General features: G+C 52.3%; 2 protein-coding genes across 19 annotated transcripts in view; both read right to left on the reverse strand.

Moving 5' to 3' along the window:
• The window catches only part of GNAI3 (G protein subunit alpha i3), a 48961-nt gene extending 44541 nt beyond the window's left edge, over positions 1-4420 (reverse strand). For 3 of the 4 annotated variants that reach the window (XR_014842712.1, XR_014842711.1, XM_005663586.4), the window contains exon 1: positions 4195-4420. Coding sequence is in view for 2 of the 4 variants with exons in the window: in XM_005663586.4 (XP_005663643.1) it covers positions 4195-4312 (118 nt within the window). In the remaining 2 variants the exon portion in view is untranslated. 4 annotated transcript variants of the gene reach the window in all.
• Positions 4421-5761: 1341 nt separating this feature from the next.
• Positions 5762-25440, reverse strand: GPR61 (G protein-coupled receptor 61). 15 transcript variants are annotated; one of them, XM_085020646.1, is made up of 9 exons: positions 25309-25440; positions 20681-20836; positions 16279-16386; positions 15765-15915; positions 15138-15322; positions 11179-11386; positions 8598-10800; positions 7593-7669; positions 7149-7303 (listed from the first exon to the last, which is right to left on the reverse strand). In XM_085020646.1, the coding sequence occupies exon 7, from the start codon at positions 10208-10210 to the stop codon at positions 8855-8857; it is 1356 nt and encodes a 451-aa protein (XP_084876772.1). In that variant the 5' UTR covers positions 10211-10800; positions 11179-11386; positions 15138-15322; positions 15765-15915; positions 16279-16386; positions 20681-20836; positions 25309-25440; the 3' UTR covers positions 7149-7303; positions 7593-7669; positions 8598-8854.
• Between the last annotated feature and the right edge of the window lie 1247 nt (positions 25441-26687).

Raw genomic sequence — 26687 nt, forward strand, 5'->3', positions numbered from 1 at the left:
AACCCACATTCTCATGGATACTACTCAGATTTTTACTGCTGAGCCATAATGGGAATTCCCCAAATCAAACATTTTTCAACTGCCAAATTTAGAAAGTTTACCAGTGGAATCATACCAGAAATGTTCAAATATCATTCTAACTGCTGTAAAATTTTGAAAAATCATAAAAATGATTTAAAATTTCAAAACCATAAAACATTTGCAGAGTTCCCGTCATGGCACAGTGGTTAACAAATCCAACTAGGAACCTTGAGGTTGCAGGTTCCATCCCTGGCCTTGCTCAGTGGGTTAAGGATCCGGCGTGGCCATGAGCTGTGGTGTAGGTTGCAGACGCGGCTTGGATCCCGCGTTGCTGTGGCTCTGGCGTAGCCTGGAGGCTACAGCTCCGATTTGACCCCTGGCCTCCTGGGAACCTCCAGGTGCCGCGGGAAGTGGCCCTAGAAAAGGCAAAGAGGCAAAAAAATAAATAAATAAAAATAAAAACAAAACATTTGCAAACAGTGCACTGTATGCCTTTCTATGCACTACACTGTGGTTAGGAAACCCCACATAACACAATTTTGTCTTTCTATAGAATATTATGATTAAACAGCAATGTGATATATCAAGAGCTTTCAATAACACATCTAAAAGAAATTTAAACCAAAGGTAACTGAAGAATTATAATACTGCATTCTTCCAAATTAATCTGAATTTCTATAATATCTTTAATCTGTAACACTCATTTCGATATAACAATGATAGCTAATATGCACTACACTAAAACTGTGCGCCAAGCTGTGTTCTACTTCACATTATTATCATATTTAATCCTCACAGCAAGGATTCTTATGAAGTCCCTCTATTTTCTCCCTTTTAAAGATTAAGAGGAGGGAGTTCCCGTCGTGGCACAGTGGTTAATGAATCCAACTAGGAACCTTGAGGTTGCAGGTTCAATCCCTGGCCTTGCTCAGTGGGTTAAAGATCTGGCATGGCCGTGAGCTGTGGTGTAGGTTGCAGACGCGGCTTGGATCCCGCGTTGCTGTGGCTCTGGCGTAGCCCAGCAGCTACAGCTCCAATTCGACCCCTGGCCTCCTGGGAACCTCCAGGTGGCGCGGGAAGCAGCCCTAGAAAAAGGCAAAAAAACAAACAAAAAAAGATTAAGAGGAGTACCCTCTGTGGTGCAATGGGATTTGGTGGCATCTCTGCAGCGCCAGGATGCAGGTTCAATCCTGGGCCCAGCACAGGGGTTAAAGGATCCCGCTGCTGCCATCGCCACATAGGCCACAACTGGAGCTGGGATCCTATCCCTGGCCCAGGAGCTCCATATGCCGTGGGGCAGCCAAAAATAGGAGGAAAAAAATTAGGAAACTGAGGCAGAGAGAAAATGAGTAAATAACTTTCCCAAAGTTATAGCTGGTAAGTGGAAATTACCACTTGAAACAGTCTAACTTCAGACCCCATGTTATTTATTAATCACTACCCTAAACCGCTTCCCAGCAAGGAAGGAAAAGACAGTCATCTTTAATGAACACCTATTATGTGCCAGGAGAGACAAGAGTATGTAAACAGATTTCAACTTAGACTAAGTTTAACAGTCTTGCCGTGTTGAAATAAAAATGACTTGCATGTACATCAAAGGAGTTATTCTACAGCAAAAAGAAAATTATTTGTACGCTGTGATGGGTGCATCATGCTTACAGAAATAGCAAGGAAGATATTTAATTTCACAGGTGGGTTATGTTATGGTTCAAGCAAGAGCATCTGTCTCTGTAACCTATTTGAATCTGTTGATTTAACTTGCTCAAGAATATTTTTAAACTCTTACTTAAAACAATAAAATTGATAAAAAGTAAAAGCATGAGTTCCCGTCATGGCTTAGTGGTTAACGAATCTGACTAGGAGCCATGAGGCTGCGGGCTGGATCCCTGGCCTTGCTCAGTGGGTTGCTGTGAACTGTGGTGTGGGTTGTAGACGCGGCTCGGATCTGGTGTTGCTGCAGCTCTGGCGTAGGCGGGCGGCTACAGCTCCAATTAGACCCCTAGCCTGGGAACTTCCATATGCTGAAGGAGCAGCCCTAGAAAAGGCAAAAAGACAAAAAAAAAAATAAAGTAAAAGCAAATGCTTTAATACTTTAATTTTACTTACTGCTTTTGAAGTTCCCTAAGTGATCATCTGTTTAATTTTGTTTTTAATTAAATGTACTATTTATGAAGTCTTGAATAAAGATTTTTCTAGACATTTGAACAAGTTCTGCTTGCCTAAGTTCTGCCTGCCAAATCCTGTCATTTGAAAGAAAGACTCACAGTTTACCTTTACTTTCATAACCAATCAGTCAATAGAGACAACCCCAACGTCTTAAGTATTATGGTTTATATCAAACATCTGAAAAGCCCCAAGGAGCAATGTCCAACATTAGCTGGTTAACAGTATGTATTTTAAAAGCACCCACTACATACCAGCAACCCCACTCATTCACAAATGCTGTTAATAGAGAGTGGCAGACTGGAACTTCAATTTGAATTCATACATTCTATAGGCTTGGTATTCAAACTGAAAGCTCAAGCTCCAATGCCTAACTTTCCCTCTTTATTCAAAAAGCTGTTACCAGGGTTTCTGCAATCTACAAACCATCAAACATGTTAACATGAAGAGACGAGCATGGGCGCCCAAAACAAACCTCGGGTTATGGTGGTGCATTCTATCCTCTGGAGCTTTATATTATAAAAACTTAGCACTTCTCCTAAATCAACCTCTTTTTCTCAAAAATCAATTGTTTCAAAAAGTAAAGTGATACTGCTTACAGAAATTGTTACTCCCACTTGTTCTTCCCTAACGGATCCCTAGAAAACACTAACAGTGAAGAAATGTGGCTTGATTTATTGGTAAGCTGATGCTAGGGTACTTTATCTGATTCACTGAGCCTCTAGAAATCAGTGTCTCAAAATTCTAAAACAAATCATGCTGAGTAAAATGCATCTGACTGTAAAAGCTGCTTAAAACGAATGTCAACTAAAATAAATACTGAAGCCAATATTTTTATGTTTTTAAAATTTTTATCTTTTTAGGGCCAGACCTGCGGCATATGGAGGTTCCCAGGCTAGGGGTCCAATCCAAGCTGTTGCTACTGGCCTACGGCCAGAGCCACAGCAACACCAGATCCTTAACCCACTGAGCAAGGCCAGGGATCGAACCCACAACCTTATGGTTCCTAGTCGGATTCCTTTCCACTGCGCTATGGCGGGAACTTCTGAAGCCAATTATTTTTAGTTTGAAAAAAACAAAAAAAGTACAGGTCTGTCGCTGTCACACTTTTAACAGTAAGTATGTCCAATTCCACAATTTATTTTTAGATAACTGCATTCCCACTGCCCATCATTCTTAGTAACTATTCAGAAACTTCCACTGTGTAATCTATTGACACCATTACATCTTATGCCACAAACCTCAAACAAACCAGGACTTAAATTTCCTCAGCTCACACCACCTCCCCCTTATGAAAACAAGGCAAGGAGTTATAAAACCTTAAGAGAATAAATATCACAGAAAAAGGTGGATAAGTACACACAGCCTCTGCACCCGAATTCTTTTCCTTTATACCCTAGAACCTGTCATTTACCTCAACTACACATCTTCGTGTTCCTGGATAACCCGGGGTTCCTTCGCCTTCCAGACAGTTCAAAATGCCCACTCTAATAAATGGCAAGGTCCTCCGGAACCGCTGTCTCGGCCCCTCTATTTCTATTAACCACTCAAGCCTCCCAGCTCTATCCTGTCACAAAGTATCACCATGCTGCATGCACACTCGCAAGCCATTATACAAGCCCAACACCCTCTCCCACCCTCCTTGCTACCAACTCATTCCAACCCCTCACTTGCAAAACCTTCCCTAATCTGAGCTCTTCCCATATTCCTAATAAAGTCTCAATGTCCTACTGGACCATATTCCCAAGCTCTCTCCGCTAAACGCAATTACAGCATGGAGTCGCACCCTCTCGCCTAATTTCAAACACCTCAAAACCCCACCTCTCATCAAGCCCGCCCGAGGCCTCAGCCACCAGCCCCACACCCCGCCTTGAGCCCGTCACTGCCTCCAGACCCTTCGGGGTCCTTTCCGAGGGCCCGGTCTGACCCCGGCTCAGGGCTCCCGGCTCAGGGCTCCCGAGTGCCTGGGCCCTCCCGAAACCTCCGCCAGCCCCGCCCCCAGCTCCTCACCAAGTAGCAGCAGCTTCACTTCTTTCGCCGCTTTCTCCCCATCCTCCCGCAAGTTGCGGTCGATCATCTTGCTCCGTTCCACCGCTGCCTTGTCTTCGGCGCTCAACGTGCAGCCCATGGCGGCGGCGGGAGTGGGGACCGGGCCGGGGCTCACTTAACACACCGCGGAGACTGCGGCTCGGCCGGCTGAGACAGCGTCTACTGCTGGGCGGCGGCCCTCTCCGTCAGCCCCCGGAGCGCCCGAAGGAACCGGATATCCGGAGTTTCACGACACTTCCGGCGACGCCCCGCGCCGTTGCTGCGCGGACCTTTCTGGCTGGGGTAGGGGAGGCACAACCGAAAGCGGAAGTACAGAGAGAGGGTTGGGAGGGCGGTCGGCGATTCTGGTGAAGTGGGGAGGCTCTCTCGAGCTCCCCCGGGCTCCGCTCGACCTTAGTCCCCTTTCACCTTTTTTTTCGGCTGCCTTGTTTGGATAAATGCAGAAAAGCCAGGGACTGGTTGCTCCAGCTCAAGGCATCCTCCCGAGGTCACATAGCCAGCTTCAGATTGGCGTGGGGGGGTGGGACTTCCCAAATAATTGCCCACAGCCCGCACGGGAATTTCTGCTGGGAATTTCTCACTGGCCAGAAAGCCCATCTGAACTCTGGCTGTGACGATCTGGGGCCCCTGCCCAAGTGTAGAACACTTTCTCTGCCAGGGTTGTCTCAGCCAGATCGCTAGGGTGAGAATTATGTCTGGACCCTGGCCACGCTCCACATCTGAAATAAGTAAGATCGGCCATGGTTGGGACTTCATGGATCCCTTTCTGCCCTCTGGCCCACCGCCTCCTTCTCTTAGCTGTACCCTGTGGGCTTGAGAGTTGCCCAGCTACTATGTTGGCAAAGGGCCACGTGAAATCGCTAACAGATCTTAAATTACCTGAAAGATAAAGAGTGTAGTTGCTCCAGAAAATTCCCGCGTTACCTTTCCCCAAGGCAAGCCAGTGTTAGCCCTCACAGATCGTCCTGCATTAGGGGTTAGGACGTCTACCAAGATTAGTCAATCAAAGTCCCACACCCAAAACCAGTACATCCTATAAATCTCCTAAAACTTCCTGTTGTGGTAACACAAGAAAAGCGAAGTTCTAGTAAAATTTGCCTCTCGGCTATAGCATCACCTGAAAGTTGATAAATCCCCTGTGAAAGCCCCAGACTTTTTATCCATAATCCTGGATACTACAGTGAAAGTGTCCCTTAATTACCTTCATTTCCAAATAGCCTGCAAATTCTCTCACCGTATAGTCTAGGGAGAGGAATTCTTGTAGCCTCCAAGTCTTTCCCTGAAATTAAAAACTATTTCCTTAATAGAATCTAAACCTTAGAATATTAGGTCCCAACAGAAAGGTCTATATAGTGACTGTTGACCCTCAGAGGGATTTCTTGAGAGCCAACCTAAACAGCCTCATCTACCATCATACATCAAGAACAGATCTTCCAAGTTCTAAGTCTCCTACTCTTTTCTAAGTGACTGCTAGAATAAAAGGGACTGCGTTTCCATATTCAACACTTTAGGGGAAAAAGGGCCAAAGTAAAGGGAAGAAAAATCAATATTTATTGAGTACCTATTTGCCAGGTATGGCCAGGTGCTTCCATGTGTCATGTCCCTTATTCCTCACAACAACCCTGTGAGGTAGGTAATGTTATCCCCATTTTTACAGATGAGGAAATAGGCTCAGAGGAATTACGCATCTTTCCCGAGTTCACACAGCAAGTAGATCTGACTCCAAATTCACCCCTTTTCTACCATGCCACTATAAGATGTTACTTGGGAGACCTGTCAACAGGAGTTTTTTATTTGGAATTGAGAGTTACCCAAACACCACCCGGTGCAGGAAAAATTAACTTGAGAGCACAGTTTTCTCAACCTGTTGATTTCTTCAGTGGATTGAGAGGTCAAATTTCATCCAAGAACAGCTTACACAGCTGAGGATTACATATGGAATTTTATCAAGCAACCCTGGCGACCAGAAAACTCCTGGAAGATGGTCATGACAGAAATTGTTGGGGAAGTTCTCAGCATAATAGAAGAGAAAATTTTATTTCCTTCATGATCCACTCAGGGGAAAAAGTAACGGCAAATGAACCGGCACATGTCAAATTCTGTAATAAATGCCAGTGAAATCACAGTGTCAAGAAATTTCAGCCTGAATTAGCCATATCCTTGGACTTAAAATTTTCTCCTTTGATGTATGTGAAGGAAAGGCTGGAGGGCAAAGTCAAAGGAAAAGCAAAATGAATTAGCAAAATGGCGGCCAGGCTCTGTTGAAGCCCCCTATACCCACCCCACCCCCGCCCCGCATCTGTCCTGTTGCTACTGGACTCACACTGCCACCTGCTGGCAATGCCTGGGGTTTACATCAATGATGTCTGGACGGTTTCCCCTTAGCTAGGAATGCGATTCCTCCCTTATGAATTTATCTTAAAAGAGAGGAGAGAGGAGAAGAACATGCCTTTCAATCACAAAAGACTCTCCCTGGTGTATATACTATCTAATGGATTTCCTCAATGTAATAGGCACTGGAGTAGAATAAAGCTAGTGGTAGGAAGACAGAAACCTGGAAAATTTCCTAGATCTAAAGGGGGAAAGCTGCCCAGTTTCATTTAATAAATGATATTCTTAAAGCAGAGTTTAATCTACAGCCCTTATTCTTTCCAATTTGCAGGAAGCCTCCATGTCGGCCTCTTGCTGCCGTGGGCTGAAATCTCAGGAACATATTCTTCAATACGTTTCTCAAACACATTCTCTGCTTTACCGGCTGTGAATGCTCTGTCAAAATACAAGGTTCCTGATCAAATTAGACTATGAACACCTTGAAGGCAGTGACTTCAAAGCCTCTGTGTGAGTCCCAGAGAATGGGGTATTCAACTATTATGCACAGAGTTGAACTGAAGGAGTCGATGTTGATATCAACATAATTTTTAGAATAAAAATTATTTATTGGCTGTTCAAAGGGGAAGCTATCCCACTCCCACCAGCCCATCTTCCTCTTTGATGCTCAGTAAGCCAGGGATTTGTCAAATACAGGTCAGCCACTCCACCGTCTGGTCCTGTCTTGACTCTTTAATGTTACCTGATTGAATGGAGGAAAGTGGATGGACAGGTAATCCCGGATGGGTGTCCTCTCCAGTTTGCAATTATTCCCCCTCCCTTGAATTTACCACCACCAATACCAACCAACATAGTTCCTACAGTCTCAAACAGAGCAGCTGAGCCCAAGTCCTGTGCCCCCTCTCCAACCCAGGGCTGCAGGTAGGAGAGAGATTTAAGTCTTTGTCACTGAAGCTAACTTTGAGAGCGATGGATAGGAGTAGAGAGGCATTTTAATGAACCAAGGAAACCCCAACTTTCCCATTCCCAACCTTTTCTCTTGTACCCGATTGTCCAGGGGGCTGGCGATGGGTCACTGCCATGAGGAGAGAGATCAGGGAGTCCAGTTCTGGAAAAAAAAGATTTACAGTATTGTTGGTCAGGGTGATTACAGGCCTCTCTGTAGCCAGTCACCTTAGCAATTCGAATGCTAACCCCCACCTTCAGCATCCAACCCCCAGTCTTTCCCTTCTTCATCCTAAAAGACAGAGAGAAGGAGCATCCTGCTTTATTCTGCCTCTGCCAAAGTCAAGCCCCAAACTTGATCCCATATGCAAGAGAGAGACAGAAAAATACAACGAAAACGCTGTTCCTGGAAGTGGCAGAGAGAGAGCTGCAGTCAGCTTTCCTGTCTTCTACTCTGTGCACCCTGAGTGCTATTTCCCCCTGCTTCTGGCCAAACTCAAGAAAGGGCTGTACCCAGTTGGGGTTCTTACTTTAAGGAAAACTCATGTTTAAAACAAAACAACAACAAAAAAGATCTAGTAACTCAAATGGTAACAATTGGCTGTAATTTAGTTCTTTTTTTTTTTTTTTTTTTTTTTGGCCTTTTTAGGCCCACACTCCCAGCACATGGAAGTTCCCAGGCTGGGGGTCGAATGGGAGCCGCAGCGGCGGGCCTACACCACAGCCACAACAACATCAGCTCTGAGCCGTCTCTATGACCTACACCACAGCTCACAGCAACACCAGATCCTTAACCCACTGAGTGAGGCCAGGGATCGAACTCATGTTCTTATGAATCCTAGTCAGGTTCGTTACCACTGAGCCGCAATGGCAACTCCCTAGTTCCTTTTAAACCTAGCAAGGAAATTAGAAGACATGGGTCACTACCTTATCTTGCTTGGGTAGTGTCTGCCGTGGAAGTTACATTGGAAACTGAAATATCCTAAAGGGTCCCCAGAATAACTCCAAGTCTGGCCTGCTGCCCTCCATCCTCCATCCTTTAGAGCTTCCCTGCTTCCTGAGACGTGGAAGGTTGAAAGGCATCATCTCACCTTCATGACCCTTTACTCTCGTCACCATCTCACCAGGTTCCCCTCCCCCAGAAGTCAAGGATCATAGCCAGGTCCAAGCTTTTGCCACACATCCATCCTGTTGGCTCTGTTGCTGACCCAGAAAACACTAAGCAAAAGCTGTGTGCAGAGACCCCAGCCGCAGCCCCAGCTAGCCGGAGAAAGGTGATCCCACAAGGAGTTCCCTGCAGTCATAACCAGCCCCCAGCCCCATCTCCCTCCTCGTGTCCAGCAGCCCATCAGGACTCCCGTCGCGGTGAGGGGGCAGGGCGGAGGTAGCCGTCTGACACGACGATGTCGCTGGTGAGGTGTTGCTCCAGGAACTCGGAGGTCTCCTCGGCTATCTGGCCTGGGATTCGAAAGTCAACAGCGGCTGGCTCCTGCTTGGGGCTGGGTACAGGGCGGGAAACCCAGGACTCCGTGGGACAGCCAGTGCCCTGGAGAAACTGCAGGAAGTTCTCCTCGATGGAGCCCTCCCGGCTGGGCAGCCTCAGCTCCTCCTCCGGGGCCTGCTTGAAGAAGCAGACGAACTGCTTGCTGAGCTCCCCGCGGATCTGCCGATTGAGGCAGCCGTAGAAGAAAGGGTTAGACGTGAAGCAGAAGTAGCCAATCCAGGTCACCACGCTCTCCACCTGCCCCGTCGACGTGGGCTGAGCGCTCAGGGCAACGTAGAGGTGAAAAGAAAAGTAGGGCAACCAGCAGAGCAGGAACTGTCCCCCCACAGCCAGGAGGACCACGGCCGCCTTCCCGCCCCCAAACGTCCGGTGTGGGGTGGTCTGGGGGGCCCCCGAGCTGGTGACCATCGTGGAGCGGCTGCTGAGAGACTCGGAGCGTTGCCGGGGCGTCTCCATCCACGTGGGCAGCGGGCCGTGCTGCATGGCAGCCACGCGGGCCACTCGGAACATGCTGCAGTAGACCACGAGGATGAGGAGCAGGGGCAGCAAGAAGTAAAGGACCGCAAAGACCACCACGAAAAGCTGGCAGTAGGCACTGTGGCTCCATTGGAGTGAGCAGCCTAGGGGGACGCTGGGCGCTCCCTCCTCCCGGGAGACCCTTCCCAACACTGGCACAGAAGCCATGGCCAAGGCCTTTACCCACACAGCCACCAGAACGGAGGCCACCAGCCCCAGGGTCATGCGCACCTCGTAGCGCATGGGGTGGACCACGTAATAGTAGCGCTCCACGTTGATGGCCGACACCGACAGAATGGCCAGGCTGACAAAGCACACGCTCAAGAACAGGTAGAGGCGGCAGGCGACCTCCCCAAAGAGGTCCTGGTCAAAGAGGGCGGAGCTGGAGAGCATGGCCAGGGGCATGAGGGTCAGAGCGGCCAGCAGGTCCACCAGGCAGAGGTGGAAGACAAAGACAAATTTTCGAAGGGCGGGCGTCTTGGCGATAACAGCCATCACAGCAGCATTGCCGGCCACGGCGGTCAAGTCCAGCAGGAGCATGAAGAAGAGGGCCACGGATTCCGAAGCCACGTCCCGCAGCCCCACCTCTGGGACCCCACTGGCAGTAGAGGGACCTGGGGTCTGCGGGACCCTCCCTAGAGTGGAAGCATTCCCTGCTGACTGGGGGATGGGTGAGGACTCCATGGGGCCGAAAGAGGACACCCAAGGCACCTCCTGTCACAGGCCCATCCCCCATCCTAGTCCAATGACCCTGGGATGGCAAACCCAGGCCTAGGCTTCCCAACTGTGTGTGTGTGTGTGTGTGTGTGTGTGTGTGTGTGTGTTGGCTGCTGGGGAGGAGGCGGGGGAGTGCCTTCTGCTACAGCCTCTCAAGTAAACTTGTATTGCCAGCCTTCAAGGGGACTTGGCTCAGGAGGCAGCTTGGGTTCCACTTTGGTGACTGCAAAAAAGCAGGGGGTGAGAGACACGGGAGCCTCGCCCACCTGCCACTCCAGCTCTGGGTGTCTCTGGCCCCTTCTTTTCTACTTCCTCTCCTCTCTTCTCCACGCCCTTCTCCCCTTCCAAGGACTGTTATCCTGAGAACTCTAAGTCCTCTGTCTCCCTTTCCCACAGTCCGGCTGAGCTCCGGGATAGTGCCCCAGTTTTAAGGGTGCTTATGTAAATTTCCTGATTTCTTGTTTCCTCAGAATGGCAGGCGATCTGGTTTCCCGTCCCAGGTCTGGGACCTATTAACTCTGCGACGCTTCTGAACTTCAGTTTCTTCATAAAGGCAGCTGCAAAATGAAGGGAATATACCCACTTCACCATTGTGTTTGGAAGATGCAAAGAGATTTATTAATAAAAATACAAATAATAAGCAGAGAGTTCCCGCTGTGCCACAGTGGGTTAAGAATCCGACTGCAGCAGCTCGGGTCTCTGCAAAGGCACGGGTTTGATCTCTAGCCCAGGAACTTCCATATGCCACAGGTGCGGCCATTTAAAAAACCCAAAAACTATTAATAAGCCGTAATATATATATGGTGCTTTCCGCATGCTGGGCCCTGTTCTAAGCACTCCACATATCTTAACTCATTTTAATCCTCATGCGACCCTGTGAGGTAGATATTATCTCAATCCCCTAAAACCAGGGCGACAGAGATAAAGGAACTTACCAAAGGTCACACAGCTAGTAAGTGGCAAGGTCCAGGTGCACACCCAGGAGGCCCGGCTCCGGGGCCAGTTGTCTGGCCCACCGTGCCATGCTGATGGGAGCTCCACAGCGGCTGGAACATAACAGGCATTCAGGAAGGAGTGGCCGCATTTGAACCTTCTCTAAAAATGTCTCTCACTGCCCAGGGGCTACCACTGGGAAGAGATCACCTGGAATGGGGAAGGACTGTGCTTTAGTTTGCAGTGACATCACCACGCCCAAGACAAAGAGCAGCCCCTTTGGGAGGGTGGAGAAGGGGCAGTGAAAACAAAACGTCCCAGCTGGAAGGCACCTGCGAGGTCAGCTCATCCAGCCTCCACTGCTCCCAAAGCCAGAAGGGCCTAAGTCATGAAAGCGGCCCTTCTCCACCTGCCCATTAACTTCCCAAGGTCACCGTGTCCCTGCAGGTGGGAGGGGAGCTGCCCTGAACCTCCCAGATCTTTGGTCACTGGAACTGACCCTCGCAGGACCCCAGGGCTAAACCCCTCCTGTCCCCAAACAACAAGGGAGGAGTAGGCATCCGTGTAAGAGGTCCGGGGGTGGAAATGGGTGAGCACAAAGCAGAGAGGAAAACCACCGGAAGAAACTTTCAAAGGAAGAAGTCTGGGAGTTCAGCATCTCTCATTTCTCCAAATGGCAGATTGAAACTGTTTTATGTGTCTCATTATCCCTGCCGGCTTTGCATAGACTTGAAATAAGTTATCCAATGTACAGCTGACCCTTGAATGACATAAGTTTAAATTGCAGGAGTTCACGTAATACGCGGATTATTTTCAATAGTAAATACTACAGCACCATAGGATCCCATCAGCAGTTGGTTGAATCCGCAGATGCAAAATTAAGGGTTTGGAGGAACTGGGAAACAGAAGGCCAACTCTAGAGTATACACGGGTTTGCCACTGCTCAGAGGCCCAGCAGCTCTAACCCCTGAGTTGTTCAAGGATCAGTTATAATTTTTTTTTTTAATTCTGTGTGCTTTTTTTTTTTTTGCTTTTTAGGGCTGAACCTGCAGTAAATGGAGGTTCCCAGGCTAGGGGTTGAATTGGAGCTGTAGCTGCCAGCCTACACCACAGCCACAGCAACTCAGGATCCAAGCTGCATCTGCAACCTACACCACAGCTCATGGCAACGCCATTTCCTCAGCCCACTGAGCGAGGCCAGGGATCGAGCCTGCAACCTCATGGTTCCTAGTCGGATTCATTTCCGCTGCACCAGGACGGGAACTCCATGTATGCTATCCTTACAGTCCAGATTCCTTCGGCATAGTGTACTCGAGTGTCACATTAGAGGCAAACTATGGACATGCTAAGTCTGATGGGTTTTCTGCAGACAAGTCAGAAGTTTTCCAGATCAGCTTCCTCATCTGTGAAATGGGAAGGTTGGACCAAACAACCTCCAAGTTTCCCATATATGATACATTGGATGGCTCAGAGAGTTCCTGCGCTGCTCAGTTAAAAATCCATAGTTTTCCCGAGGGCAATAAAAAGGAGTTCCCATCGTGGAGCAGTGGTTAATGAATCCGACTAGGAACCATGAGGTTGTGGGTTCGGTCCCTGCCCTTGCTCAGTGGGTTAACAATCCGGCGTTGCGGTGAGTTGTGGTGTAGGTTGCAGATGCGGCTCGGATCCCGCGTTGCTGTGGCTCTGGCGTAGGCCGGTGGCTACAGCTCCGATTCGACCCCTAGCCTGGGAACCTCCATATGCTGTGGGAGCGGCCCAAAGAAATAGCAAAAAGACAAAAAAAAAAAAAAAAAAAAGGCCCACCTGGGAGACACCTTCCACCTCCACAGCCTCAGCCTTACAGCCACACTGGTTTGGGGCGTTACCGCCAACCTTGAGCTAATTTAACTTCTAGCATGCTATGCATGCAGTAGGTGCTCAATTCAATTTTGTGAGCTGAATCAAACTCAGAATGAGCAGTTGAATCCCCACCCCCAGGACAGCTAAGAACCCTCAGTCCAGCAGTTGTGTGCCAGCCAGGGGCCTCTTTTCTGGAAAGAGTCACCTGGGCTCCTAGACTTGAGGCAGCCCTGACTTTGGACAACTTCCTAGAGATCTGCCTCTCCCCAGCTCGTGTCACAGTTAACAGGGCCACACAGGCTCCGGGGCCGCGGAGAAAGTGAAGGGAGGGCCCAGAAGTGGAGACTCTTCTCGTAAGACAATCTGCCCAAAAAAAAAATGCGGGCAGAAATGTGAGGGAGGCGAACATGGCCCTCGCCCTCTGTGCCAGGACTCCCTCATCGCTTCTACCTGGGCATGGGGCCCAGGAGACGTGACTCTGAAGCCCTGGGCACTAAAGGAGTCAAGGCCCACCGTGTCTGCATGGACACCAAGAGTCTACCCGCAGGGCTCGCCCAGGGTCCCAGACTGAGGGCCGAGGTCGTAGTTTCCACGTGGAGGAGGAGGGGAGCTGTCGGCCGTGGTGGAGCCCCGGGCAAGAAGGCATGGGCATTCTCTTTTTCACAGGCCCCCCTCCGCCTGGCCAGCATCTCCATTCTGACTCCTAAATTCCAGGATTCCTACTTACCTCCTTACAGAAGGGCCAGTATGTCTGCTCCCCAGCCCTTCCTCACCGAGGGCCGGGGGTAAGGACAGGGAGGGCTGGGGGATAACGGTTCCACAGGGAAACCCAGGGAGCCTCATCCACTCCTACCTCCTATCATCGTGCCTTCTCGGATGCTCTTATCCTCCCACTGCTTCCTTCCAGCAATCCTTCCCTCACCTCCGGGACCTCTCAGTGCCTGGAAGACTTTGCCACCCAGGGGGCTGAGGCCTGGGCCTCTAGCAGGGGCATGGTCAGGCTACAGACAGCCTTGTCTCAGGATGCAAGACGTACAGAAGTGCCCGGCCCAAGGCCACCGAGGTATTGGGATCCACATGCACCTGTTTCTTAGATACAGAGCTTCCATCCCAAGGACTCAAGCCTGGCCTTCCTTCAGACAAGAGTGTGCCCCTCCTAAGCCAGGGAAGATGATCAGGGGGCTCCAGCCCTTTTCCCCAGCAGAGTTGCCCATGCCCAGGACACAGAGTTGCCCATCGGCCTGGATGCCAAAGGACCCATTCCTAGGATGCAGGGGCCCATTTCCGTGACATGGAGCAAGATAGGTGGGGAAGCCTGTCTGTCTCTGGGATGTGGGTACTCCAGCTGGCAGGAGATCAACCCCCATCTCTAGGCTTCAGAGAAGCCCACACCCCAATATTGCCTTCGGGATACCTGGCGGCCCATCCTCTGACAAAACTGCCCCCCGTAAGGTATGCTGGGCTGTACCCTTCTGGAGGGTACCTCAGCACTCCCCACCAGGCCTGGGTCTGGCCCCCGTTCCTGGCCTAGTCGGCAACTCCTACCTTTGCTGAGCAGCTCCCGGCTCCCATGTGATAGCTCCTCTCAGCTGATGCTTCTCCAAGGCTGCTGAAGCCTGAACCACTGCAGTGATGGTGAGAGGCAGCCGGCAGAGCAGGTTGCTCTGAGAGCTTCTGGGTCCTAATGGCCTCCTTCTTCCCACCCAGCCCCTTGGAGCCACTTCTGGAGCCTGGCACCAGGCACCAGTTGCCCCCAGGCAAGGCCCCCCAGAATGGACCCAGCCTCTCCCACTCCTCTCAGGTTGTTGGGGTGGTGGCTCAAAAGCCTAGTGGGGCCAGGTGACGGTGGGCAGGGGAGACCCTCCTAGCCAGCCCGATGACGTAAAGACAGCACTTGGACTTAGAAAATCCAGGTTTGGGGTTTACTTGTTGTGCAGCGGGTTAAGGATCACTACAGCGGCTGGGGTTGTTGCTGTGGTACGGGTTCAGTCCCCGGCCCGGGAACTTCCCTATGCCATGGGCACGGCCAAAAAAAGAAAATCCAGGTCTAGGTCCTATCTGGCAGTTTCTAACTATGTGACCTTGAGTAAGTCACTTGCTATCTCTGGCCTTGGTTTCTTACCTGTTCAAAGGGAATGTGGGACAGGTCATCTGTGAGTTTCCTGATGGCCCTGCCATTGCTTGGTTCCGTGATATCAGAACCCAGGTGTCTTGCAGCAGGCCAGTCAGCACAGACACACAGCCCAGGGTCAAGTCTGACGGGGCCCAGACTCCAGGGCATGGTCCAAGGTTTGTCTCCTTTGGAAGCTGCCATGTACGTAGAGAGGGCAGGTTCAGAGTGGCGGTCAGGTTTGAAGAGAAGCTAAGGGCCTTGTCCTAACCTTGCACTTGCCCCTCAAAAAGTGCAGTGCTATCGTCTTCTTAGATTGGATGTTCATGGGGCTGCGAGAGCTGGTGGGGATGGGAGGGATCGAACATCCTCACGAGCCAGCCTGTGGGCCCAGCACCGCACTGCTCCCACGAGGCAGACTGGGAGGCAGGTGTCGGGAAGGCGCTGACTGATCTGGGTCTGCAGAATCTGTGTTCCTGAGCACAGCTGGGGAACATTGTCCACAGAAGGTCCAAGGCCAGGTGATGGGCCTCTGGTGACATCAAAGGACATGGCTTCCTACCAGCTATGACGAAAACACTTCCCCCGGGGGTCACCCAAGGATAGGATCCTACACTGTAAAGCTGTAAGACATCCTACAGGCCAAAGCATCCAGGTTTCTGAGGTCCAGGGAGGTGAAGAGATGGCCCAAAGCCACACATGGCAGAGTCATGAGCCCAGACAAAGAATTCAGGCATGACACCCAGAGCCCTCTGCCCGGAGACTCCTGTATCTGGAACTCCGTCTGTCTCTAAAAGGGAAGAAAGGAAATTCTGGAATTGTTTACCAGCCACAACCCAAAGAGCCATAACATCAGTGAATTACCCAGGGAACGCAGAGGGGGCAAAGCGGCTATCCCAGACCCCAGGTCAACAACCAAGAGGCCAGTGACCAGCCCAGACCAACACTCTGATCTCCACTGTCCCTGGCCACCCCTTCTTGGAGCTCTACGAGGGCCAGTCCCTCTACATACAGAGCCTTCAATCCTCACACCAGTTATTTTACCCACAAGGAGATGAGCACTGGGGTAAAGTGACTTTGCCCAGAGCACCTGGCTCGTGAAGCACCAGCGCCCATCCTGGAGCCCAGGTCTGTTCAAAGCCAAAGCACGTACTCCTTCCTGCCTTGCCCCCGTGGCTCCTTTGGAGGCCTGACACGAGAGTCTGGGTCAAAGCCCTAAAGCCAGTTCCATAGAAGTGGCCGCTGCCTTCCAGGAAACAGCCTGAAACAAAATCAGATATACCTGAGTACGGGGAAATCAAATTAAAACATCAAGTTAAAACCTGAAGACAGCAAAGTGACTTCTGTCAAACCTTTTGCGATCATGTTGGCAAGATCATCCTGGCATCTGTCAAACCCTCCGAGGTCAGGAAAAGCCTGTCTCCCTGATCAGCACCCACATCGTTCCTGCAGGGGCCTGGCCCAGGCTCACGTAGCCCCCCTTCCAAGGATTCATGAAGAACCAGGGAGGACTCGGGCTCACTGGAACGAGTTTATAGAAAGAGCACTGGATTGGTCTGAAATTCTTGGTTCTAACTGGGCTCAACTCTATTGGTTGATAGTTAGACCTTAGCCTATGAATTAGCCATCTGCGCCTTAGTCTTTCTATCTGTAAAATGGACACAATCCTTTACTTCCTAGATTATCTAGTGAGGATAGGAAGCCTCTAATATACAGCCTGCTTCTCAGGCTTGAGGGAGCTAGGATGGTTACCCTGGCTGGCCAGACAACTGGTGTGGGGGCCAGGGGGCTAGTCTCCAGGTCCTGAAGCCCCTTCTAGTAATCTTCACAGTTACTGGAAGTTATCTTGGCTCCAGAGAAGAGGAAAGGAAAGAAAAAGTGCCTATCCTGGCCTAGAGACAGCTGATAGCAATAATAATAAAATAATAACAACAATACTGATGATAGTAGCTCCTTTTTTTTGGGGGGGGGAGGTCTTTTTAGGGTCACACCTGCAGCATATGGAGGTTCCCAGGCTAGGCTAGGGGATGAATCAGAGCTACAGCTGCCAGCCTACACCACAGCCACAGCAACGCTGGATCTGAGCCACATCTGAGACCTATACCACACCTCAAGGCAATGCCAGATCCCTAAACCACTGATCAAGGCCAGCGATCAAACCCAAGTCCTCATGGATACCAGTCAGGTTTGTCACTGCTGACCTGGAATGGGAACTCCTGGGGAGGCATTTTTTTTTTTTAATTTTTTCATTTTATTTTATGGCCATGCCAGGAATTTAATTTTATTTTGGTTCCCAGGCCAGGAATTGAACCTGTGCCACATCAGCAACCCAAACCATTGCAGTGACAACACTGGATCCTTAATGGCTGTACCACGAGAGACCTGAATGTTTATTGTTTCTTTTTTTTTTTTTTTTTTTTTTTTTTGTCTTTTTGTTGTTGTTGTTGTTGTTGCTATTTCTTGGGCCGCTCCGGCGGCATATGGAGATTCCCAGGCTAGGGGTTGAATTGGAGCTGTAGCCACCAGCCTACGCCAGAGCCACAGCAACATGGGATCCGAGCCGCGTCTGCAACCTACACCACAGCTCACGGCAACGCCGGATTGTTAACCCACTGAGCAAGGGCAGGGACCGAACCCACAACCTCATGGTTCCTAGTCGGATTCGTTAACCACTGCGCCATGACGGGAACTCCTATTGTTTCTTGAAGTATGGTTGATTTGCAATGTTGTGTTCATTTCAGGTGTACAGTAAAGTGAATCAGTTATATTCTTTGGCAGATTCGTTTCCCATATAGGTTATTCCAGAATATTGAGTAGAGTCCCCTGTGCTGTATAGCAGGTCCTTGTTGGTTACCTATTTTATCTATAGTAGTATGAATATGTTAATCCCTAACTCCTAATTCACCCCTCCCCCTGCCCCGCCTTTCCTGGCAGGGGTTTTTTATGCTGTATCTCATTAAACGACCTCCACTGGGCTTTGGAGTGGCTGCTGACATTACAGCCCTCCGCCCTGCCAATCCCTTTTAGAGCTTAGCACCATGGAGGAGACCCATGCCCTACCAAGCTGCATGCACACCCAGGAGTGGACCCCTGTTACGGGCAGGGGCACCCCGTTCCCCAGGATCGTAGGGGAGCGCCTGGCCACTCAGGTCTGATTTCTCCATCCCAGACCTGCTCCTGGTGCAGCTCGGCCCCGCCCTTGCCCACCAGCACCTCTTGATAGGGTGGCGTCCATCCCCACCCACTCTGTTCCGCCCCCTCAAGATGAGACTTTGAGGTGGACCCAGTGTATCTTTCATCTGGTCATCCATGTATTCAATAGTCTCTGGAATGCTTTTCATGCACCCACGGCACACACGCACACACACACCCATAACCCCTCCTTTGCTTCCTGGCACCCTCTGCCCTCCTCTGCTCTCTCTGCCTCCGTCAAAACTCGCTCTCGGGAAAGAGGCTGCTAAATCCGTTCCCATTGAGAGCAGCTAAATGTGCTCTCACTCCCAGGAATATTAACAATTTCACAGGGAACAAAGGGAAGAAGCTGGATGTTGGGATTCCAGCATCGACCAGGGGTGTCCCCGAGATCCCACAACAAAGGCTGGCCTTGCCCTCCCCGCCCCCCCGGGATGCCAACCTGGCACCCTCCCTGCACCCACCTCCAGCCACACGGACGCCCCACCCTCCCCACGCGGAGAGCAGGCTCACAGCTGGGACCTCCCCACCACAGCTTGGCGCCCGGCTGTCCAGAGCCCCTGTGCCAGCGCCAGCCACGCCTGCTCCCCAGGCACACACCCGCCTGCCCACCATCTGCGGCCACGCCGAGGGGCTGAGGAGGGAGTCGGAGGAAAGCAGAGGTGAAAGCCTTTCCATCCCCTTTATTCCCCCACAGTCTGGCCTCCACCCCCTGCCAGGAGCCAAGATCCAACAGTATATTCAGCCTGCAGCTGCCACTGGTCATGTGAGCCCATTGCTAGGTTACAGGGACCCAAAAATAAATCCTTCCCAACCAGATTAGAAACTGGGGGCCTTGGATGAACCAGGCTCAAAAGAGTGACAGGAACACCCACAGTGCATGTGCAGGCCAGGCCTGCTCTGAGAGCAGGGACCTTCCCCATGCTGCCCACACCCATCCATCCGCTGGGGCTCAGTGGACCCCCTAAAAAAATTCCCAGAGAGCTGCTGGGTCTTGATAATTGCACAATAAACAGGTCTCCAGGCAGAGTGGCCCTTCCTCACTAGCATCAGGGCGGCCTGGGCAGCATTCCTCTGCTCCCCCCGCCCCCGCCGCCCCATGTACCTGCAAAGTGCAAAGCACCACGAACCATTTGCCCTGTGGCCTGAGGAGCAGTCCGTACCAGGTACCCTTCTCAGACTCGGGGAGGGAGGGAGATCTGCCAAAGCCCCAGAACTGGGCACTTTCATGGGAGAAGTTTCACAACAATCTTCTCAATTAACTTAGTTAACCTCTCAGTTAACAGTCTCTCAATGACTCCATGTACACATGTGGAAACTGAGGCTCAGAGAGTTTAAGTGACTTTCTCAGAGCCACTCAGCTGGGCAGCTGGAATTTAAAACCCAGAGCTATATTTCCTAAGTCCGCAGGAGTTCCAGCTGTGGCCCAGCCGGTTAAGGATCTGGCATTGTTTCTGTGGCAACATGGGTTTGATCTCCAGCCCTGTGAAGTGGGTTAAGGATCTGGCATTGCCACAGCTGTGACATAGGTGGCAGCTGCAGCTTAGAGTCCATCCCTGGCCCGGGAACTTCCATATATTGTGGGTATGGCCAAACTATATATATATATATATAATATATACACATACACGCACATATATATTATGTATATTCATATATATTTGTGTATATTTACTGAGTCTGGGGATGGGACAAGGAAGAGGACAGGGAAGCACAGCAAAGGAAAGGGGTGGGGGTCCCTGAAAGCCCCTCCCCAGGGCCTCATAACTGGGCACTTTGCTCACCCTGAATTGGGAGTTCGTCTCTCCCTGCTACCCACCTCCTCCCATGCCCAGAAAGGTCACGGCTGCCCCCAAGCTCTTGCCTCCCTCATGGCTTTGGATTCTGTCACCCTCTCTGGCCCAGAACCTAGGTGGCATCATTCCTGGTGCTCAGGCCCGAGGAGGGTCGTGTACAAATGCCCACTAATCATACCCCCTCTACTTCAGAACCTTGGCCTGGAGTCAGAATAGCAGAGCTGCAAGGGTCGTGGGTAACTACTTTACAGAAGAACAGGCCCAGAGAGGGGAAGTAACTTGCCCAAGGCTCCACAGCACCACAGCAGTGACCCAAATGACTGCACTGACAAGGCCAGATCCTTAACCTGCTGCGATACCAGAGAAACTCCCCTACTCCCTCATTTCTGGTTGGTTTTTGTTTTGTTTTCCTGTCTTTAAGGACAATTCGGGGTCCGTTATACCTGATGCTGGAGCAAACCAGAAGTCCCCCCAATACCAGACTTCCTTCCTCAACCCAGCACATCCAGTTGCCTGCTCTCCTCCTTCCCAGGCAAGGGTCTAAGGAGGCCCAGACTCCCCACTCACCTCCATGTACCGTCCCTGAGTCTCCATTCTGAGCACACTCCTAGCATCGCCTGAAGCCTCAGGGCATCCCACTTTCCCCTCCTGCAGCTCCCAAGGGCTTTGTTTCATTCCAGTCAAGAAATATGTCCTGAGCACCTACTACATGCACAGCTCCATCTTGGGGCGGGGGGGGGAGATACAAAAGTGAAACAAATACAAACATTGCCCTCTTCGTGCTAACAATCTAGAATGGAGACAAAGCAGGTTATAAGCCTCAAAGAAGAGTCAAAGGGCCTTGGAGATTCAAAGGAAAAAGTGAACCCACTTCCTTGGGAAATCTGGGAAGGCTTCATGAAGGAAGTGGCATGGGTCTTAAAGGAGGGGTAGGATTTACACTGTAGTGGAAAGAGGCGGGAAGGAGAAGAGTTCAGGTGAAGGAGCTGATGTAGCCAAAACACAGAGACAGGCAGGTTTATGGAGTATCAGGGCACAGCGAGTTGTCCAGTCAGACTGAAAAATAATCTGTGTGTAGGGAAGCAGTGAGACCAGAGAAGGAGATTGGCTGGACCGTGAGGGCCTGATCAGCCAGGCTGAAAAGTTAGCAGAGATCAGCATTTTGAGCAGGGACATGCAGGTTCACAGGTGTGCCCATCTCCAGTCTTTTGGTGAGTCAGTTAAGTATTTTTTGAACCCACAAGTTCCAGGGTGAATTCAAGGCTCGAATTTTCCAGAGAAACCCAGGCCTAAAGAGAGGAGAAAAAACACGTAGGCCATCCAAAAGATAGGGCCTGTGAACACACGACAGACTGAACACAGAGGAAAGGGACCTCAGAGATGAAGCGATGTACGGACCAGATGGTGCTCATGCGTCCGGGGCGACGCCTGACCTGCACGTCCCTTCTGTAGGGGAGGCAAAGGGTAGAGTGGAAACGAGTGCCCGGGAAATCGCCCTTTCAGATTCATGGTGTCGTAAGAAGCTGCCCAGCCTGATCTGTAGCGACAGGACACCCTGGACCACCCAGCTGCTCATTCCAGCACTGCCCCCCTCACCACCGGTTCCTGGGCTCTGACCTAAGAACAACGAGCTCGCCAGGTCCGGTTTCCCTATTTGGGGTCCACAGAGCACTCCCAGCAGTTCCTGGTCCCTGACTCAAGGGGGCGCCCCTGCTCTACATCTCTGGGTTAGTTCCCACTAAGCGCTGTTAACTCAGCCCTGCCAGCTCAACTGAGCCCTAGGGGAACCTGACCCTTCCTTCTCCAGGCCAGGCACAGCTGGACACAAGGATACGTGCCCTATGGCCTTTTACCCAAACATTTTTTTTCAAAGTCCTCTCCCTGCATTTCAGACTCACTTAAAAACAGAACACCCCAATTCAGCTCTCATGCCCGTATGTCCCAGGAAGGGCCAGGCTCCCAGACCCAGGGCCCCTTAGGGGTGGAGAGATGGCTTATGAGTGGCGCGGGGGCGGAGGCGGGGCTGGGGGGAGGAGAAGAGGCACAAGATATGATCAGCCCCTTGTCCGCCTAACTGAGGGTCCTATTGGAGAATGATGTGTGAAAGCTTGGCCTCTCTGATGGCCTAGCCTGGAAGGGTAGCCCTGGATGCTCTAAATCAGCCCTGAGAGCAGGGGACCCTGGATGGTGAGGACCCGGGGGGGGGGGGGGGGGGAACACCGCAACTGCTCCACTGCGGCGCTTCTAGGCCGCCCTGACAGCCAGAAGCCACAAGGGGGCAGTGTTGGCCACGGAGCTGCAACGAGTCAACTGCAGTTTCCAGGTAGAGGTTTCTCACTTCCAAACCCCAAGCCCGTTTACGCTCCTGGAGGACTTGGGGCCTAGGGGCCCTGATTTTTCTCCTTTTTGACCTCCCACAGTCTCAGCTTGGAGGACCAAGGCTCCCAAGAGAAAACCCCTCATATTCCTAGGAGGTGGTGAGGACGAGACCATCAGGCTGGCATCCTAGGAGCACTGCACTCAGAGTCCAGAGGCTGCATCTGCGTGAGTGAGCAGTGCATTTGGGGCCTCTCTCCACCCCTCTCCTCGCCTCAGCTCCAAATGCGAGTTGGACGAGGTGTGTAGACGCTAAGGTCCTCTGCAGCTCTAGCTTTTGAGTCTGAGTCATAGCTGCTGTCCTCAAGTGGCTTCTCTCTCCAGGGCCCTGACAGCTTGGGAGATTCAGGGCCTAGGAGCAGGGGGTGGGTGCAGGAAATAGCAGTGGGTCCTTCTGCTCCCTGCAAACCAGCTCGTTCCCCTGGGAATCACAGAACGAGATTCAGTCCCAGCCCTGGGAAGAGGCCCAGGAAGGAATGACCAGGGTCAGCTGGGTCCTGGAACGACCCTGCTAAGTGGCTCCTTCTGACTGGTCTGTGTGCCACTGTGTGGATGGTAGGAGAGCTGCAGGCTGGCTGAATGATGTCCCCACCCAGGCCCAAGCAACCCAAAAAGCCCCGGGGCCAGATCGGACAGCCGCAAAGTGGAGGCTGCAGAAAGCCTAGACTGCTCCCCTCTGGCCTTTTCACTCCAGACCCCCAACAGTCACCTTCTCTCATTCTCCCCACCTTGCTCTGACGTCTCCTTCCGCCCCATACCCTCACCCCCAGAAAGCAGAGCCCGCAGCCTCAATTCTCGGGGAGGGTACCCCCCCCACCTTCCCATCTCTGGACTCCCCGCTCCGCCCCCATCCCTTCAGACCAGTTCTGTTCGCTGTGCCTCTGTGATCCCAGGCAGTCTCTCCTGACTCCTGTGGACACACTCTGCCCAGCACTTCAGCTTTCCCAGTGGGGCACCTGATCCGACCCTGGGACCTGACCCTGCCCAGCACAGGCTTGGTCCTGTTTCTTGCATCCCTCCTTCTCTCTCTGCCCTGATGGCCCCGTCTCTCACTCTTCTGCCCCTTGGATGGCTTCCCTCCTTTGGTCGCTCTCCCTCTCCTGCTCTCAGAGCCTCTTTGCCATGGGCCTCTGCTCCCCGCCGCTCTGGCTCTTCGCCTCTGTGTACACCTTGCCTTCCCCATCTCTCTCTCCACCCTCACTTCCTCCTCTGCAGCGAGTACACTGAGAATCTGATTCCTGCCTCCTGGACTAAGCGTATAAATAGCAGAGGAAGGCTGGGCTAGAAGCCAAACTTGCTCCAGCCTCTTCCCTGCAGCCCCAGGCTTGGGCATCCAGGACTAGCCGGGGAGGATGGGTGTTGTCCAGGGCAGAGTCTCCGGGGCAGGGAGTTGGAGGGCTGGGACTGACGACCACTGCCCAGGGTGGCAGACCCAGGCAGAGAGAGGGATGTGGCAGACGCTGGGGTGCGGAGCTTCACGTGCAGGCCAGGTCCCCCTCACCAGCCTGGCCACCCCCACGGACACGCTTGTGGGGTCCGTACTTCTGCCGCCAGAGAAGGCGCTCTGGGTCAGGAGACTCCCCAGGGCCACTCGGCGGCCCCCCCTCCTCCAGGGCACAGATGCGTGGGCCCAGGTGGCTGCCAGCAGACGGCAGCTGGGGACGGGAGTGGAAGTGGTGCCCTCAGGAAACAGGCCACACTCTCACCCCAGCCAGCTCCGCGGCCTAATTAGAGACCGGAACGGGCATTGATCGTCCCTGAGCTCATTATGTCACAGCTGGGGAACAGCTGGCCAGTTTTTTCCAGGCCATTAGCTGCGCCATGAAGTGGAGAGAGGGAGGGGGCGTGTGAGCAGGATCAATACCCCGTCTGTCTGCAGAGGAAGCGCCTAGGGGCTGCCTCCTTCTGTGCTCAGGGCCACGCTTCCCTCCCTGCTGCCGGCCTGGAGCCCAGCTCCTCGGAATTCACACACAAAAGCCGCCTGCCTGGAGACTGGAGAGGCAGGCTTTGACTCTGACTTCTGGGCTGGCCCTGATCTGGCCCGCGGGGGGCGGGGGTGCCTGAGTCTTCTCTCTCCGGGGATTAGAAGGGCAGGAAAGAGGTTCAGGTCACCCATGTGGGTCTCCGAAGGGACCTTAAAAGTCCGGCTCCTCCCACATCCACAGCAAGATGACACCTGAGGCAGCTGTTTCTGCTGCCCCCAGCCCAAGGCCCACCTCTCTGTGTCCCAGGGGGCTCGGTGGCTCAGTGGGTTTGGTTTCCTGTGGGCCGGGTGCTGGCAGGGGGGTGTTCTGACCTCTGGGAAGGGTGGGCCGTGGAAGGAGGGAGGGAAGAAATGGTAGTTTTTCTCCCCCTCCCGGGCCCCCAGGAAGAACACCGCTCTCGGGGCCTGACCCAGGAGGCCTACAGTCAGAGGGGAGTTCGGCTTTATTTCATGAACTGGCCTTTCACTTACTGAGCAAGGAAGTGTCTAGACCTCCAAAGTACCCCTAGGCCACACTGGTTGGTTTACAGAGAGAGAAAGCAAACTCTCAAAAGCCTTGAGCTCTCTATGCCTGGCTGACTGTTATTCGGCTTTGCTTTAGTTCTCTCGGTTCCTTTCCTGTTTGTTCTAAGGCAGCCCTGGGGTCTCTCAGTTCACATGTCCTCAGGCCACCAGTTGAGTTGTGGGAACCGCTGGGCTCCACCCCCACCCGACGCCACGCCCCACCCCCAGCACCAGCACAGGTCCAGCTACTGGCTTTCCGGGTTGTTTCCCTGCTCTGCTGAACAGGCCAGTCGGTGCAGTGGCCTCTGCTCCCCAGATGGCCTGCTGTTACCTCTGTTTCCAGAATCAGCAGTGAATTGAGCCTGGGAGTCACAAGGCCTGCGTTCCGGACTTGAGTTCTTCTAGGCTCAGCTCCAGCCCTAAAGAGCCGGCAGGCTGGTTGAACTACAAGAGCATAAAGGGCAGAGGGCCTGGAAAATGTGTGTCTCTGGTGATGGGTGAGGAAACCGTGCCCCCAGGGATCAGAAGCAATTTGCTCAAGGACACCCAGCTGGGGAGAGCAGATTTGAGAGCCGGTTTGCTAACTCCCCGGTGGTCAGTGCTGGTTCTACTCAGGCCCCAACCCCACCCATCCACCCCCAGCCTGGCCCTGGCCCCAGGGCCTTGGCTGTAAGTTCCCAAACTACTGATTAAAATCAGATGGATCACCCTTGACCCATCCGGTGTGTCCCAGCAAATCCAACAAATGAATCCCTAACAAATCCAAAGTGCACTTGCTTCCTGAGGCCTCCCAGAACCAATCAGAATGTGCGGTGGTCACCACGGCTCCCAGAAGCAGCCCCCTCTCCCCTGAGCCTCCATCAGGTTGGGAGCAGCTGCTATCAAGGGATCCGATAGAGCGGAGACCAGCTGGGCTCTGCTGTGTCTGACGTTGATCCATCTGTCTGTCTGTCTGTCTGTCTGTCTGTCTTGGACCAAGAGGTGCTGAGGGCAGGGGGAGTGTGGTGATGACCTGGCTTTGCTGACCTTCCTCCAGCCTGATTCCCAGGGAGGAGTGAACTGAAAGAAGGGAACCGAAGATAGTCCTCCTCCTTCTGCTGGCTTTGTGAGGGAAAGAATGTCCACATAGACTCGAAGAGGACACGGCAACTGGCCTCAGAATCAGAGCAGGCCCGTGAATGAGTTCCTGGGACCAGCAGGATGGCCTCCTCCTCAATGGCTTCTTTGATTCCAGAACAGGGAGTGACAGCAGGGGCCAAGATGCTGAACCTGCGTGGTTCTAGCTGGAACAAGAGGTGGGGGGTGCCCACACCACCTGGAGAGGGAACCCCAGCACAGGGGATCTTGTGACTGGCTCTCTGAGAAGCCCAGGAATCAGCCCAGAAAGAGAGCACAAGATGTACCAATGCCAAACCACCTCTCTTCAGGGTGTCCGAGCCGAGGAGAGCCGTTGTTAGGGTCCTGGCTGGGTGTCCCCTCGATGCCATTTATCCACCCTGTGGACTGGGCCAGGTCCTGGTCTCTCTGATCCTTAGGCCTTCCTGATCTGTGACGAGGGGCAGGGAGCAATTTTTGCTTCACAGGCTGCTGCAGCTTTAAGTGCACAGAGGGCAAGGTCCGGGAGAGGCTTGCAGAGCGTGTAAAGCAAGAACAGTCATTATCCCCACGGCTGTCAGCTCTGCTGCAGTGTGTGTGGCGTTAGGACCCAGA

Source organism: Sus scrofa, chromosome 4, assembly GCF_054392235.1.
Source record: "Sus scrofa isolate SSC_HxYL_T2T_F1_AM1 chromosome 4, Sscrofa_HxYL_maternal_Yorkshire_Landrace_v2.0, whole genome shotgun sequence".
Taxonomy (NCBI): Eukaryota; Metazoa; Chordata; class Mammalia; order Artiodactyla; family Suidae; genus Sus; species Sus scrofa.

Coding starts and splice junctions, on each gene's coding strand:
- GPR61 (XM_085020639.1), bottom strand. CDS start 10,210: ATGGAGTCCTCACCCATCCCCCAGTCAGCAGGGAATGCTTCCACTCTA.